The sequence below is a fragment of the Dasypus novemcinctus genome, chromosome 1 (genome assembly GCF_030445035.2).
Source record: "Dasypus novemcinctus isolate mDasNov1 chromosome 1, mDasNov1.1.hap2, whole genome shotgun sequence".
Taxonomy (NCBI): domain Eukaryota; kingdom Metazoa; phylum Chordata; class Mammalia; order Cingulata; family Dasypodidae; genus Dasypus; species Dasypus novemcinctus.
In genome coordinates this window covers 164,541,016-164,558,688 of record NC_080673.1, presented here as the reverse complement: position 1 = coordinate 164,558,688, position 17,673 = coordinate 164,541,016, and the positions used below count along the sequence as shown (strand labels likewise).

Genomic DNA, 17,673 nt, shown 5'->3' with positions numbered 1-17,673 from the left:
CCCCTGGGTTGGTTTTTTCATTTGTTTGCTTGTTGTTTGTCTTTGTTTTTAGGAGGCACTGGAAACTGAACCCAGGACCTCCCATATGAGAAGCAGGTGCTCAACCTCTTGAGCCATCTCTGCTCCCCTTTTATTCATTTTTATCAAACAACTACTATAATATCAGTAGAATTTCCAATTTCGTTCTGGAGTCAATTTATTCCCAATTGAAACCTATGTAAAATTACACTGATTTTGTTTTTAGATTACAGAAGCGATACTTACTCATTGTAGAACATTTTGGAATACAGGAAAAAAATAATTAAAAAGAAGGGAAAAAGTCACCCAGAATTTAAGTACATTATAAAATTACTGTTAGCATTTTTTGTATGTTTCCTTACTGTTTTTTTTAATTAGAGAAGTTGAGGTTTACCGAAAAATATGTAGAAAATGCAGTGCTCCTATATTCTCAACCCCCATTATTAACACTTTGCATTAATGTCATATCTTTGTTACAATTGATGAAAGAATATTATAATTGTACTATTAACTATAGACCATAGTTTACACAAAGTTGTTTTTTCCCATATTACAGGTATATTGGTGTGTATTTATGGATATATGTACAATCACGTACATGTAGTCATCATACTGTATATATAGTGTACAGTTTTAACTTAATATTAGATAATAAGTATTTTAACATATCGTTAAATATTGCTCAACACCTTGGTTTTTTTTTTTAAGGTTTATTAATTTTTAAAATTTATTTAATTCCCCTCCCCTCCCCCGGTTGTCTGTTTTCTCTGTCTTTTTGCTGCGTCTTGTTTCTTTGTCCGCTTCTGTTGTCGTCAGCGGCACGGGAAGTGTGGGCGGCGCCATTCCTCGGCAGGCTGCTCCCTCCTTTGCGCTGGGCGGCTCTCCTTATGGGTGCACTCCTTGCGCGTGGGGCCCCCCTACGCGGGTCCCGGGACACCCCTGGGGGGGGCGCTGCACTCCTTGCGCGCATCAGCACTGCGCATGGGCCAGCTCCACACGGGTCAAGGAGGCCCGGGGCTTGAACCGCGGACCTCCCATGTGGTAGACGGACACCCTAACCACTGGGCCAAAGTCCGTTTCCCAACACCTTGATTTTTTAATGACTGCATACTGTTGTCCTTTATGGACTTACAGGAAGTAATTCAACCATTCCCCAATCATTGGACAATTAGATGGTTCTATTTTTTTTTTTTTTACAATATGAATTCCATTAAGCAGAAAACTGCTACATTTGAGGTACTACTTAGAAGAACATGACAGTAACAACCAAATGGATTAGACAGTAGGATCCAATCAGAGAGACCCTTTAGTGGAAGAATGAGGGAGAAAACGCTAAACTTGGGTTCTAGCTGAAGGACTTGGGAAATGATGGATGCTTATGAGGGATGAGTCAAGAACTATTCCGATTCTAATTTGCTGATAAAAGCTGGTGTTGTAAATAGAAATAGTTAAATCTGGAGGGACTTGTTTGGAGGTAACTTTTGCTGTATCGAGCCTGAGTCATTTACCATGAAAGTGAAGGTCAGTTCAGCAGAAATGAAACTCAGATGGCCTCTCAGGACTGGAGATGGAAGTACACACCACAATAGAGATGACTTAGTGGTAAACCCATGAGGATAATTAATGAATTTGAGGGCAATTCAGTAGAGTTGGAAGAAAACAGGGCCCATAGTTGGAACCTTTAGAATGACCAATATTTGGATGAGAAGAAAAGGAATAAGAGCCAGTGAGAGAAGAGTAGTCTGAGAGAGACAATTAGGACCCCAGAAATAGAGTTGAAGGGTCATTGGGAACCCAGGAAAGCAGCAAGTTTCAAGAAGTATAAAAAGTCCACAAGGCTAGGATTCACAGGCAGCCATTCAGGGGACAGGCCACTGAGAGTTTAATTGTAACCTTTGAGAAAAGCCTCTTCAGTGGGTGATGCAACCAGAAGCCAGCTTGAAAGGTGTTGAGGAGCAAATGGCTGGTGGTTGTGATTTTGAAAATTTGGAGTGAAAGGGAGGAAGGAGTGGAAATGTGTGTCTGAGGCTGTCCCAAGTGGGTTATGGAGGTAGTGGGTGTGCACGTGCCTTCTTGAGGCGGCTGCCACACCACTGTTCTCTCACTGAGTGTATCCTGACAAAGCCAGACTCTTGCCATAAAGCTGCCTAGGAAATAGAAAAGAATGAATTCACGCGGGCAACTCCCTGTGTTGTCCTAAAAATTAATAGCAAGCCAAGAAATCCTTAGCCTCTTTAGAACCTTGAAAGGAACAATTTATTAAGGAGGGAAAAAAACTTCTCTCCTTTTCAGGCAACCACGGAGGATACGGAACTGTACAGTCCAGAAGATGAGAATGATGGTGGAAAACCAGGAAAAGGAAACACAGAACTTGCCTCATCAGGTTTGTTTCATGACAGACTAGTTTTCATGTAAATCATAACTTTTGAAATACAATGGAAATCATTATAACGTTTAAGACATAATGAAATGAGAGTGGAGAATTTCTCCAACTAAGCCACCCACCCCTAAGGTAGGTTTTAGGGTCTGTAACTGATGTGATTGTACCGCCACCTAGAGGCTTTCTAGGGAAACTCTGGCCATATATTGCTATGAACTTAGGAATTCAGGTGCTTTTACTGCCCCATGTTGTTTTGTATTTTGAAAATATATCTCCATCATCATAAATCAGATTACATTTTTCCATGTAAATAATGCTGAAAATCTAGGGTCACACGCTAACCCAGAGTAGCAACAATAGATAGGATATGGGTTTTTAAAAATACATCATAAAATTGGCACTGCAATTGATAAGGCTCAGGAATAGTTTGAAAGATTAAAGTGATGCCATAAACTTGGACAGTGATCATGAATGTACTATAACCATTTCTTAGGTAAGGGAACCCAGTGTTTCCTAAAGTGGTGTTTCTCAATACCTTTAACTCATTTCTCCCTTTTATAAAACACAAAAATCCTTCCATGCTCTGCAAATACTAAATTATTTTAAATGTCATTACTAAAAATTTTAGCAAATGCCTTTCAAACTAGAGTTCCCTCCAAATTTTCACATGTCCCCTCAGGTGGTAACTTTCTACCCACTCTTAAGTGTACCTACATCTTCATAAATCAAAGAACACTGTATTTTCATTGTATGATATATATCATGAAATCCTTAACACATTCCAGTTATGAAAATATGATGATAAAAAGGAGAATTGACATACAAAAGAAAAGAGCCAGACTGCCTCTCAGTCATATATATGGCTAGATATTATTTGTACATATTTTTTTCTTCCATCCCTGACTGTCATAATTATTATATATTTCATGTCAGCATTTTGTTTCATGTATTCTTATTCAGATGTAAACTGTGACTCTTATTAGGAAATTAACTTTTTGTTGTGGAAGTGCCATAACGGGGTTATTTGATGAGTCTTTGTTGCATGTCATTTTATAATATGAAAGAGCCTTGGGAGTTCAAGCATTTTAGAGTCTTTTATAGTCATCATAGTACTGTTATAGTTCTTATTGCCAGGCCAGGATATGGGCTAAATAAGTGTACTTTGTGGTATTGCAGGATAAATGATTCTTTACATGGCTTCATTTTCTTCTTTATTTTTCTGAATACAACTTCATTTCAGAGCCACAGCATTTCACAACAACCGTGACTCGGTCTAGCCCAACTGTGGCCCTTGTAGACTTTTCTCCCAGCCCCCAGCTGAAGGATGCTGTGCCAGAAGAAAAAGTCCAAAAGAAATCAGAAAATGAAATGAGTGGAAAGGTGGAGTTGGTGCTCTCACAAAAGGTGAAGTACATAATTGGTATAAGTGTGTAAAATTCATATGGTTTTTCATATTGCAGCTAGCTGCTGCTGGGGCAGTGTGTTTATAAGGAAGATTTATTTTCTTTCCCCATCTTTTTTCCTATCTTTCATGTGTATTTTTTTCTAAATACAAATATACTTCATGTTCATTGAAAAAAAATTTAACGGGTTATGAATATGTAGAAAGTAATATACGTAAATTTAGAATGTAGAAAGTGATATAAATATATAACAGATATATCAAGTTAAATATATATAAAATAATACATATGAGTAAATGTGTATAGAAAGAGTGTAAAAGTCACTGAAATATACCCCTCTGTTGTTAACAGTTGGCATATATTCTTTCAACATCTTTTAAAAATTATTTTAGGTAATTAAATTTTAATTACAAAGAATTTGATATGTAGAAAAGAAAAATATAAATATAAATTACAAAGCTTTGCTGTTAGGTTTTAGTTTGCTGTACTTGAGTTGCTTATTTCTTATTTAACCTGTCACCTTCCTAAATATTCTCTTTCTAGTAATTACCTGCTTTTTATGGCAGTGATACTTCTGATGCCTCTGGATTTGAATAACGAAGGAATCTAAAAAATTATTGATCTGATATAATGGCTTTTAAAGTCTTGTTTTTATTAAATTTCTTCCTTGTTCAGAAACTTGTTCACAGTGATTTTTAGGTATAGCATCAATAAGTCTTTATTACATATATAACATATCAGTTCTTCTCAACCTTGACTACCCTTTAAAATTTTAGAAACACTAAGCCCGCTCTTGATCAGAGAAATCAGACTCTCTGCAGGCAAGGCCTAGGCATCTGTTTTAAAAGCTCCCTCAGTGATTCCAATGGATAACCGAGATGGAAAACCCCTGATTTACACAGCTGGTGTGCTAAATGTGGTGGAAACCCACCTTTAAAAATTAAACCTGAAATGAGGTTTGACTTTAAAGTGAAAATTTTACCACTTGTAGTTCCAGTTCATTCATTTTGTTTACTCAGCCAGTATTGCTTGTACACCTAGTATGTGCCAATCACTTTACTAGGCCCTGGATATCCAACAGTGAACAAGACACAAGTTGCTCAGAGTGCTATGTCCTTAGTAGGACCTCACATTTGCCTTTAATAGAGTATTTCAGAGCCTGGCTGTCCCTTTTTATATATATATATATGTATAACAGTTAAAGGGGAACCTAACCTGTAGGTCAGGTATTGAGCACAGTCAGCATTTCCTGCCTTATAAGCATTACTTTATCCACATTCCATTTGTAACCATTCTTTATTCATTATTCTTCCAAATTCACTTTTTTCCCACTTAAATTTAAGCTAAAAGGAAAACTTTTTGTCAATAGTTTTAAATGCATAAAGTAAAATATATCAGATTACCAAGTTATCCTTGGTATTAAGTAATACCATGTTCAGAGACTCTCCTGAATTTTGTTCTGTGGACTCCACAATAAGAACCCTTGCTAGTTAATTAGCAAATGGAATAACTGTCTTAGAATCCAAAGTATCTCTGAACTCACACAATGTGAATTTCTCCCCCTTTCTCCCTTTCCTACTGTATGATAGCTGTTAGAGCCCTACCTTTTCAAGGGAGAAAGGTAATCACCATAGATATAACAGCTTTCTTTTTTTAAAAATTTCATTTCAGGGTGTTACCTTTTTAAAGCAAAGCAACAGTGCATACAAGGTGATCTTTTTATATGTTGTGATCATTTTGAGTATTTCTACTGACCATCAACTGTTCCATTTAAAACCTCACATTATCTGAAACATGTTTTTGTCAGTCTCCACTACTGAGGGAACTGTGAGGTTAAGATTTCAGGGTTGTCAATTTTGCTAAACCTAAACCTTAGCACTTGCTGTATGTTTAACACCAATGTTCATTTGGACATCTGGTTGACCTCTGTAAAGCAAAATGGGATTTACTACTTTTTCTTCAGGTTCCCCTTAGTGTCAAATATATTCATAAATAAAATCCTATCTAGAAGAAATTTTCTCTAGGATTTCTTTAGTGTCAAATATATTCATAAATAAAAATAAAATCCTATCAAGAAGAAAAACTAGACATTAAGTAATCCTGAAGGTGAAATCACTGGTCTATGATCTGCTTGTGATGAAACAGATGTTATACAGCCTCACTTGTCCTGAGGTCCCTTAACTATCAGATTAATCCATTGAGAACACACAACCTTCAGTCTAAGAGTAAGTCAGAGAAAGTCCTGCAGGCAAATGAAAGGACATGACCTGATACAGCCCATGCTTTTCATTCAGAACTTTGCTACTGACTCATTTATTTTAACAAGTTTGGTAATCTATTCTTTCAGCTATCAATTTATCAGAAGCAGGAAATCAGAAGGAGGGTGCTTCTACTAAAGACCATTCAGATAGGGGAGGAAAAAAATAAAATAGTAACAAGAATAAAATCTATTTTTACAAAGCAAACATAAGAATTTTTAAAGCCTGTAATTGTGGAACTATTTGCCATAAGGACAAGTAATCTAACATGCCTCTAAAATCCCTGAAGGCATGATTGCTACAGTACTATTTGATAATGGTTATTTAAAATAATGCTTCTATGTCAACAAGCAAAGTATATTGTCTTCAATGTGCTTTCAGTTTGTGGTGGTTTGTGTAGTATTTTGAGAAAAATGTCCATTAAGAGGTAATATTGCTTTAATCTTTAGCACTTAGAGAGTAGGACTTGATTCTAAATTATTTTATGTGAAATATCTTACTCCCTAATATTACAGGTTAAGTATTATATAGTACCAGGAAGAGAATAAGTGATTGCTCAATAAGGAAATGAGAGAAAATGATGTACTATTCCAGAGATGAAATATTGTTGGTTGGGTTTGGAGAAAAGCTGTCATCAAATTTTCATGCTATGTTTGATTTCTTTGAAAAATTGACCTCTATATTAATGTAGGAAAATATGAACGGGATTTGAAGAAGGGGTAAAATTTTTCCTTTAAAAGTTAAATGCTTGGATTTCTTGACTTCTGTAATAGCCATAAGTCCTTAAATTTTATTTCACCTGTGCATTTGTTAAGGGAAAATACTTGTCTTTGTTTATGTCTGTTGCCCACATTCCAGGTGGTAAAGCCAAAATCTCCAGAACCAGAAGCAACCCTGACATTTCCATTTCTAGACAAAATGCCTGAAACCAACCAACTACATTTGCCAAATCTCAATTCTCAAGGTAAAGAAAAGGAAATATTTCCTTTCATTTCTACAGGTCTGTCTTGGCCGTCTGGGGTAAAACAGTCTTTACTTTTTTTTTTTTTTCATTTTTTTTTTTATTGACTTTGTAATAATATTACATTAAAAATATATATGTGAGGTCCCATTCCAGTCTTTACTTTAAAGGAAGATTAGTTACTCTATGTTGATGTTCCTTTAGCGATGGTGTTTTTCAGAGTCCGTGGTGGCTGAATGAACAATTTCAGGATGGAATGCTCAGGCTACATACTCTGTTTGACCAAGCCGGGGACCCCAGCTGCCCAGGCCATTTTATCACTCAAGCACTACAGACACAATTTTATAGTTAGCAAAATATGAAACAAATACAAAATCAAAATCAATAACTTTTATAAAAAGTTTGTAATCTTAATATTATGTCAACTTCATTAATTGTTCATTTTAGTCTACCTAAAATTTCCATTTAATTTGAAAATAATTTGGAAAAAAGTCAGATTTTCTTACACCATAATAATTCTGGGATTTGCATCATAATTACTGAGAAATCATTAATTATCATAGATTAAGTATGTTATTCAGAGCCAAACTTTTTACTTTCCAAAAATTCTTTACAACAAGAAAATATATATATATGTGGGAGGGGGACTGAGGATACATTTTAATATGTTTCATATGTTTGATACATTTTAATGTGTTTGATATAATGTGGTAGGGGTGGTCTATTAAAATATGAGTATGTAGCATCTTAAAATGTCACTACCCACTACAAATTCTCCCAACATTTTTGGGCCATATATTGGTTGTGACTCTGTCCCTTTACTCATTATGATCCCAACTTGAATCCTTTTATCCTGATGGGAAACCCAGATACCCACAGTCCCCACAAAGGTGCTTGGGGATGCAGGTGGTGGGAGGGATGGATCCTGAGAATTCCATGGTCCATGGAACCAGTGTGCAAAAGAGATCGACCACTGGGATTTACTGGTGTGAGTTCTCCCTGTTTAGATGCAGAAGCAGCCAGAATTCAGGAGGCAAGAATTAAAAGGTTTCATGTTTTTTATTTGTGTGTGTGTGTGTGTGTGTGTGTGTGTGTGTTTTTTAATGTCCCTTCCCTAGTACCTTTTGTAGATTTATCAGCCTAGGCAAGGAGAGGGTATGGTATAGATCCAACTGTGGCTAGAGATACATTTTTACTTCTTTTTTCGAGGATGCGCACTGTGAGGGGCCATCCAAGTTGGCTTCCATTAGCCTCAGTTGAGGGTTGAAAGCTAAGTTGAACTCTATCTACATAGCAGGGAGCACATGGGTGGGAATTAACTGGTACTAGTGATCACTAGTTCCTTAATGTGGAAACAAGTTTAATCCTTTCTTCAAAGAATTTGACTCAAATAGGTCAGTTCCCCTGTCCTGTCAGGAGTAGACCCCCCTCCCCCAAAAAGTGTCACAATGGGGTCAGCAAGTGGGCATATTTAGACAGATTTTAATTCTGCTCTATTCCTTGCCCTTGGTAATGGCATAGATAAATAATATAGAGAGGCCATAGATATTTTAAGGCATGTTAAATAGTTTTATTGTCTTACCTGCTATTAGGCATCTTGATTTTTTAATGATCTGTTGAATTAAGGGAATTTACTTCATACTTTACCCACATTGAATGATTACAAATAAAATTTAGTAGCACTTGGAGCATTTCAGAAATTATTTTTCGAGATAGAAATTTGTTTGGTGTGTTCTTAGAAGCTGTAATTATAAACTGTAGGCCATGGAACAGAATGCCTGGGTTCAAATCCTTGCTTTTCTAGTACTCGGCTATCTGGCCTTAGCCACAAAGTTCTCCCTCATCTCTAATCCTCATGTGTAAATTGGAAATAATCCTCAAAGGGGGATTAAAGAATGAAGTGAAAAGCATTTAGCTCAATACCTGGCCCAGATGCACACTCATAAATGTGATCTAGTGGTTGCAGAATAAAAATAGAAGAAGTGCATGACAACTTGTAGGGCAAGATGCCAGGCAGAAATAAATATTCTTGAATGCTTTCCTCATCCTAAGAGTGTTTATACTTGTGGAGACACTGGTGCGAGTATCTCTGTGAGTATAAACTGCTTAAAAAGGTAGTTCTCAAATGTGCTTGTGTGCCAGAGCCCCCCGCAGGGTCCCCACCGCCCCCAGGTTTCTAATTTAATAGATCTGGCCTGAAGTCTGAGTATTTGCATTTCTAACAATTCCCAGATGATGCTGGTACTGCTGATCTGGGGCCAACACTCTGAAAGCCACTGATTTGGAATATTTATTTAAGTCCTGCAGCAAAGACATGGCTGATAGAAAAATAGCCATCGTACTTGCCTGGAGTTTATAAGGCTTCTATCTTTCAAGAAACAAAGGCCTCTAATAAATATAACTTTAAAAGGCATGATTTTTATTTAATTTTGAGGAAAAAAAAGGCAGAGGGGTCTACCCAGATGTAAAACATCAACGCATATGTAACTGACTAGTCTGAGGTCACACGTAAAGTTCAGAAAAACTTTAAGATTAGGATCAGAAATCCTAGAGCCCACCTAATGCTCCCCCTCTTGGAAAGTGTTATCTATTCCCATCTCTATAAAGTCATCTATTTATAAGTTGACCAAACAGGCCTTTGAAGATCTGCTGGTTGATGCTAATGATGTTCTACCAGTTTTATTTAAACACACGAACATGCATAAATACCGTTTTAAATACTCGGAACACATTCATGAAAAATACTTTTAAAGGTCACAGATGTCCTTTTCTCAACTATCTCCCAATAGTAGAAAGATATGTTGAATTGGTATTTCAGTAAAATATGTGAATATTTTAACAATAGATGCCTTTGTTTGCATTGAGAATGATGACAGAATATCACAGCATGTAGTTTAAGGGATGTAAATGTTTGCTGTGAGCTTCTGAAGTACATGTTTAATGCCATCAGTTTCAGAGGGACTCATCTTTTTTTAAAAATAATGTCTGCTGCGAACTTCTGTATTTGATCTTTATAAAGTATAATGTGTATAAGTTAGTAATTGAGCCACTCATCTCTAGTGTCTTTTATACTTCTCTAGTATTTTCCAGAAACAGTATAAACTGCATTTTCCTCTTACATAGCATATCATTCTGTTATTTTGAGATTAAACATTTTAACAATATTGCAATTAAATGTGAGTTCAGTACAATTTTTACTTAACAATAAGGAAGACACACAGTGGCATAAACTGTCACATTTCTATTGTCATTTGTCCTTGTCTTCATGTTTCATCTGTGGTTTATTGAGATATTTGTACTTTAGATTCTGTCACTCTCAATTCTTGTATTGACTGCAACACAACCACCTTTCGTACTTGGGAGTGTTCTATTCAAGTCTCACCCCCATTCTCATGGTTTTCTGTTTGTTCTATTCTGCCATCTGATCCAGAGCCACCTGGCACTGCCAGCATTCCGCTTAGAGTTCAGAACTCTTGGCGACGTTCCCAGTTTTTCTCCCAGTCAGGTAAACAGCATACTGGGTAACTGTTTTCCGTTTGTGCACAAAATCTGTGCTGGAGGCAACCAATGATGTCTGGTACTTGTTTCCATTTCTGCTTTCAGAGAAAAATGCTTGTTTCTGACACACAGTTGGCAAAGAGCTAGTTCTTTGATAACAGCACCAATTATATTAAAATTGGGGCAGAAGGAGGAAATTTAATAGACTTTATTTTGCTTCTGAGATTATATTATTCACCTCTTTCTTTAATCATCCCTTCTTTAAAAAAAAAAAAAAAAAGTCAGAAGCATTTACCAGGAACTGATAATGTGCTATTGTTAACTGTGTCACTCTCTTTACTCCCTAAATGATATCAGATACTGAGGGAACTGGTCAACCAAGCCACAGTGCAAGATGCATTAAACACAGCACTACTAGGAATAGTTTTTGCTTCCAGTAGCCTAGAACTGGTGGTAGTTGATGTGAGCAAGCATATTACATGGCTGATAAACTTCTTTTGGTGGTGGGTACAAACTGCTTCAGGGTCTGTGTTATCATGATTTTCTAATGCTCTTAGCTTAAAAAATTTTTTTGATTTGAAGCTGAGATAAGAACCATACTCCACTAACGGGGTCAAAAAGAAAATCAATTAGACACTATTCACATTGTGATCTTTATTTTCCTTTCTGTGCAACAGATTCTCCAAGCAGTGAAAAGTCCCCTGTAACTACACCTGTAAGTAACTCGTTTTGTGGAATAAGCTCATGAAGTCAATGTAATTTTAATTAACAAGGTACTTGATTTGCCTTAAGAAGATTCAATCAAAAATGGGCTCCAAACAATTGATTTTAAAAGAATAATGAGGAATCACATATATAATGCTGTCAGGAGACATGGATTATCATGTGCACCTGGAAACAAAATGTAAGTGATTCAGTAAAGTAAAAATCTAAAAGAAGCAATTAAAAAAATGAATGTGATAGTATTACAATATAGAACCTCTATAGGCATTCAAAATCATTTTTTCAAATGAGGGCAGTACTTCAACATAGCATATTGCTGGCAGAATGGGCCAGTCTGGACACTCTTTGGGAGATCCAAGCTCTCTTTTGGCACCCCTTTTCATAATCAATATCTTGAATAGTATGAATTGTTACATTTGGTTTCAATTTTTTTATTCTAAAAATTAAGGCATTTGTTCAAGCGTCAGGACACTGAGCTGTAGAAATTCTTTGCTGCTGAATTATATCTGGGCACTGTCTGTAGATCTGACTCCTCTGAACTGGGTATCTCCAATGCTGGGTCTGTCCTTTTTGTTCACCCTCTGAAATCCCCATCAGATTTGGAGATTTCCAACTGCAGCATTTCTCCTGAGCTGTCTGGGTGCACCCACATAAGCACTGTTGCATCTTTGACTCAATCTTGATTCAGGATTCCAGATTTACTGACTCTGATCCTGAAGACGTCACATAACTTCAGAGAAGTTATGTACAATGCCTCCTCTTATTTGCCTTCTCCTTACTTGACATATTCTTAACATTCCCGCCTAGTGAAATCTGAAAATTAAATAATGCCTAATTGTTTTTTTTTAATTTTCCTACTATGAATTTTCCCCACTTGTCTCCCTATGTGACTAGCTTTCAAATGTCAGAGAAGGGCATGCTCGTGAGAGAGAGGTTCTGAATTTTAAAACTACTTCCAAGTCCTAGGAAGAGGCCATTAAATTCCAATAGAATTTCCCATCTTGGCTCCATAGAATTAATTTCTAGGTTATCCAAAAAAATTGGATTTAATAGTTCCCCCAACTTGGCTACTCCTTCAACATGCTAATATGCAGCATGAACCCCAAGAGTGAGATATAGGACGTGCATTTCCCTAACTTATTTCCCCACCTTTGCTCAGTGACTATTTTGTGGGCATCACAGCTGTCCCTACCATTTGCAAGAACCATAGCTGGAGTACAAATTGAGCCCAACAGTCCATATGTCAAAATATTTTAAAGTTTTAAGTCACATGACCCTCATCTCCTAAAACACATTCACACCCAGGGCCCCTGTTCATCCCAGACTGGCCCAGCTGCTCTCCCACCTGCGAGGTAGGCTGGAGGCACTGGGGCAGGGCAGGGTGGAAGGTGGGCCTCAGCCTCGGTCTGACCCTGTCCAGTTTCCCAGGGAACCAAAGGAGGCAGTTTGCACACTTCTGCCTGACTCGTTTCATCCCACTCGGGATTCTCAGGAAGTTCCAAGTGACTCCTAAAAGTACCCCATCGGAGCAGAGAGGACGGAGCAAGCTGTTATTGGAGAAGCTGATCTGCCTAGTCCCATGGCAGTTAGGGCAGCCAAGTTTATACACAGCCGTCCCTCTTCTCACTGGTTTCTCACCCTCTCTGTCTCATATTGTGAGGCCTGGGCACCTGTTTGGGTTCTGGCAGGCCTTTCCCATGAGTCCCTTTCACTAGATTGGTTACCAACCTCATAAAAACCTAATTTTAAAAAAAGCATGAACTTTGTATCTGAATGTTTGTGATATGTAGGGCCTGAGTCTAAGGCAGAACTGGTATGTGTTGGTGAGTTTAAGAACATCCTTCAGGGAAACCTGATGTGGGAAAGCAATATCAGTATAAAAGATTTGCCTTATAGTCCTTTCAACACCACTTTGTACAGAATGCTGGATTATCTATGCAGTTCTGCTGAAATAGTCAGTGCTGTTTGCTTGGCATAGGGGACCCAGGATCAGTATGCAGAATGAGCATCTTATGCTCAGGAGCATGAAAGCATTTAAGAAATCATACCCAAGAGAAACAAAGTAAAAACCTTCTCATGTCAGTGATCCATTACTCCATGTTTGCATTAGCTCCATACAGGTCCACTGAATCATAAGAGCATCTTAGAAGAGCACCCAAAAAAGGTTTCAGCCAACCACAGTGGGTCTTTGAATATGTGAGCGCATGTGCTTTGGCACATCCATCCGGGTGCTGGGCTGTAGGCTGGTGGTCTTCACTGCTTCTGGCCTGTCCTCGGAGTGCAGGCTCAATTCTGATCATGGGTCTCTTTTTCTAAGCAGTTTAAATTGTGGGCCTGGGACCCAGAGGAGGAGCGCAGACGGCAGGAGAAATGGCAGCAGGAGCAGGAGCGCTTGCTCCAGGTAGGACTGGGTTTGTTGCCTTTCTTTCTTTTTTAAAGATCATGCGCTCATATTTTCTGTTGCATGAAATAGATTTATAGCGCAGGAAGTAGATGGAATCAGATTCTTTTTAGAAGTTGATGTATCTAAGTTAGTCCATTTTATGTCCATGAGCCAGAATGTCCAGTGTCTGATTCCTTCTGCCAGAGGCTATACTAATGAACACAAAGAGAAAATATTCATACTAACATTTTTTAAAATCTCCAAGTGGTGACTCAGGGCCAGCCTACCCATACCTTCCCTCCTAATCGCCAGTCAAATTCCAGTACAAGCAGCTGTGAAGATGGCTTATCAAGACCTCATATTTTTTTAATGTAACATTTAAAAAAAATAAAGAAGGAAAAAAAAGGCTATTGGATACATACATGTGAAATAAAGTTTCTCAAGCAGAAATGTCTGCTCCATCTTTGAGTAAAAGCTGCTAATATTCTTATGAAATTCTAGAAAATTCTGGGAGTAAATTTGTCAGACTCATACTTATTTCTTGGCAATTTTGCAAATTAATAGCTTCTAAAGTAACTTGATAACCTTAGAAACTAGCCTATGTTGAGTACTTAGGATTTGCCAGAACTGTGGTTGGTATTTGATATATTTCATCTCACTTAAATCTCAAACAATCCTTCAAAGTATGTCTTATTAGCCCCCGTTTGCTGTTGAAGAAACAAACGCTCATAGAAGTTTAATTAATTGCCCAACGTCACACCACTAACAGGTATTAGGCCTATATTCAAATCCAAGTCTGGATGACTTTAGAAGCCATGCTCTTTCCTCTGTACTCCCAATAGTATGATTTTACCAGAACTATCAAAAGGGCAAAACTGTTAAATCTCGTCAGTTTTGGTGAGTTTTTACTGCTGCGTAGAAAGCAATGCTTAGTGCAAGTTTTTTACTTTTTTTTTTCCTTTCTTATTTTTCTATTCTAATCTTTCTGGCTAAATTTCCTGGGGACAAGAGGATTTTTAGATAATCGATTGTAGCGTGATTATTTGCTCTGCCAGTTTGGTATATTTGAAAATTCAGAGGGTTAGGCCTTCAATTCCAGAATGTTTGTAAGAACCGGCCCCAGAGCTGCTAGGACTTGGTCTGCTGGGAGACCTGGCACCAGCCCTGGCCATCTGATATTCTCATGGAAATCACAGCCAAGGGCTTGAAATTCCACAGAATAAAGAAGGCAGGCAAGTGCATCCCATCATGGTGCTCTGTCTATTACACGCGGAAGGGAGACCGTGTTACAGATGCTTGCACCAGGCTTGTGTACTGCTCCTGTCCCACTGAGTCGTTACGTAGTGTGGCATCATGGGTTGTGGGCTTTGGAGCCAAGGTGTTTGTGGGGGAAAGAAGGGTGTGTGTGTGTGTGTGTGTGTGTGTGTGTGTGTGTGTCTACCAGACATACCTCGTCTTTCAGTCCCTTTATCAGTTCCTTCTCTTGGTGAAGGAGGGTATGTAATATGAGCTCCTTGAACCCATAAACCTGAGAAGCCTTGCTTCTTTTACCAGCTTTTGTGCCATTTCAAGGTCTGTTTCCTCTTTTCTGAAATGCCCCTGAAGTCCCTCTCTAATAAGACCTAATTGCACCAGATCTGGTCTTGGTAAATTTTTCCCTGGAGTTAAAGAGCCTCCCATGGTTGCACAGCAGCAGTTTTGCCAGCGCTTTAACAAGAACACCAGGTCTCAGACAAATCCAATGAAGCCCTTTTGCTCCTAAGATAATGACATCCAGGTTATAACTGGAATAAATCCCTGGGCCTTTCTAATGAAGATAGAAGCACAGACTTGTTTTAGCCTCAGAGAGACGATTGACAGTAACCAGCCTAAAATATTTGATTGTGTGTGACACATTTCAGTGATTCCTTTCTCTCTCTCATGCTAAGAATGCCATTCCCAAGTCCTCCAGGGGTGTCAGTTCCTAATTTAAGTATTAATTATAATCTCCATTTATTCATTTCTTTTAGGCAGCTGTCAGGTATTCCACTCACATTTTTCAAAGCTATCCATGTTCAGAGTATTTTATATTTTCCCTGGAAGTGGTGACTAGTGTCACCTCGTTTCTGAAAATAAGAATGGCAGTTCCGATATTGAAGCATTCTAATGGGCTGTTTAAAAGCTCCTCTTAATTCAGACATTACTACTTCAGAAGCTAAGAAGATTCCATTTTGGTAGAATGGTTATAAGCAAAGAATAATTCAGTTACTCAGCTAATTATCATCTTGTCCACCTTGGATCTTTCTGCAGTGTCTCCCTCATAAGATTACAAGGTTTTCCACCTTTTATTAAACTCTTTTGACAGCAATTTATTTCTATTAGCAGAATGTCAAAAGTCATCTCTGAAGGACCCTGTAGAAACAAATGATTAGTTTAGCTTCCCTTCTTTTTTTTTAATTTATTTATTTAACACCCCCCCCCCCCCCCCGCCCCCAGTTGTCTGTTCTCTGTGTCTATTTGCTGAGTCTTGTTTCTTTGTCCGCTTCTGTTGTCGTCAGCGGCATGGGAAGTGTGGGCGGCGCCATTCCTGGGCAGGCTGTACTTTCTTTGGCGCTGGGCAGCTCTCCTTACGGGGCGCACTCCTTGCGCGTGGGGCTCCCCTATGCGGGGGTCACCCCTGCGTGGCAGGGCACTCCTTGCGCGCATCAGCACTGCGCATGGGCCAGCTCCACATGGGTCAAGGAGGCCCGAGGTTTGAATCGCGGACCTCGCATGTGATAGACAGATGCCCTAACCACTGGGCCAAGTCCGTTTCCCAGCTTCCCTTCTTGAACACAACTCAAGTTAAGAAAGATTTTAGTCTTTCAGTCCTTCCACCTTTCTCTTTCCATAAGTTGTGGCCCAAGCAAATTTTTGCTCGTATATCTGAGGAACAATTCTACAAAATACCAACAGCAAAATAAAGCACATTGCTTTTCACTGGATTTTTTAATGTTCCTAAAATGCTTGAGTGCCACAAAATAGTATCCCCCTTTTACTGCATGCATCTGTTAGATTCAGAACGTTGCAACAAGAAGATGCTCTTGCAACATATTGTATGTGGCGGTTTAGAGGGGGGAGAGCCTAATGATGCATGCACTGGTCAGCTGAGAACAATCTATGGAAATTCCATAACAGGAGAGATACCAGAAGGAGCAGGACAAACTGAAAGAAGAGTGGGAAAAGGCCCAAAAGGAGGTGGAAGAGGAAGAACGCAGATACTATGAGGAGGTAGGAAATACCCAAGAAGAAATTTGACTTTGTAGTCCCAACTCCTCGAAATCTATTCAACACTTTTTCGGTCTGTGACTTGTGAATGCATGGAACCACGCCTGGCTTTCCCCTCACAGCAGATCCCCATTAATCATTTTTTGAAAAGTCTTAGCTCTAAGAGATCACAGTTCCCCCAGATTTGGTTTGTGGCAAGGGTGTATTGAGCCAGGGTAGAGGGAAACTGTTTTTCAGTGTGTACCTGGGTGTATCTGTTCTGCAGTTAGAATCCAAATCTTGATTATCTTAGAGAGATGACATAAACCAATCTGTTTCTTTGTTTGTTTATGTGTTTGTTTGTGGCAAGCATGTTTGATGGTAGTGAATTAACTTTCTGAGGATAATTTTGATATTAAGGCTAAATGAAAGTCTCCTTACCTCTGCATTCACTGTGTTACATGCCAGAGATTAAGGAGGGATGGATATTTTTGTTTTCTTTCATTTTTTAGATGAACAAACCAGATACATTAGAGAATCTGAAAGAGGCTATGTTTCATGTAGTGTATCATCTAAAATTTGTTTTATGAATAACATTGTTGTCAATTTTATCTTCAACGATTTTTGTGGATAATCAGATCCCTAATAGCGTTTCTAATTAGGCTTCTTGGATCACACTAACTAATTAATTTGCAGAGGTTTTTGTTTTCTAAATTAAATGCTAATTTCTAAATCATTGCCTATAGAGCATTCTGTGATTTGCATGCATTAGGAAAGTGAGAATTTCTTTTCTTAATGCCCTCCTTGTGTGCACATATCCTGAA

The 17,673-nt window shown here is 38.3% G+C and overlaps 1 protein-coding gene across 14 annotated transcripts in view; it reads left to right on the top strand.

Moving 5' to 3' along the window:
* The window catches only part of LIMCH1 (LIM and calponin homology domains 1), a 397,989-nt gene that overhangs the window by 361,109 nt on the left and 19,207 nt on the right, over positions 1-17,673 (top strand). For 4 of the 14 annotated variants that reach the window (XM_058299319.2, XM_071216723.1, XM_071216727.1 and 1 more), the window contains exons 21-26: positions 2,311-2,401; positions 3,639-3,802; positions 6,918-7,023; positions 11,196-11,233; positions 13,562-13,642; positions 16,781-16,873. In XM_058299319.2, coding sequence (XP_058155302.1) covers positions 2,311-2,401; positions 3,639-3,802; positions 6,918-7,023; positions 11,196-11,233; positions 13,562-13,642; positions 16,781-16,873 — 573 coding nt within the window. Of the gene's footprint in view, positions 1-2,310; positions 2,402-3,638; positions 3,803-6,917; positions 7,024-10,450; positions 10,526-11,195; positions 11,234-13,558; positions 13,643-16,780; positions 16,874-17,673 lie in introns of all 14 variants that reach the window. The other 10 variants (XM_071216751.1, XM_071216737.1, XM_071216741.1 and 7 more) reach the window with 4 other exon arrangements.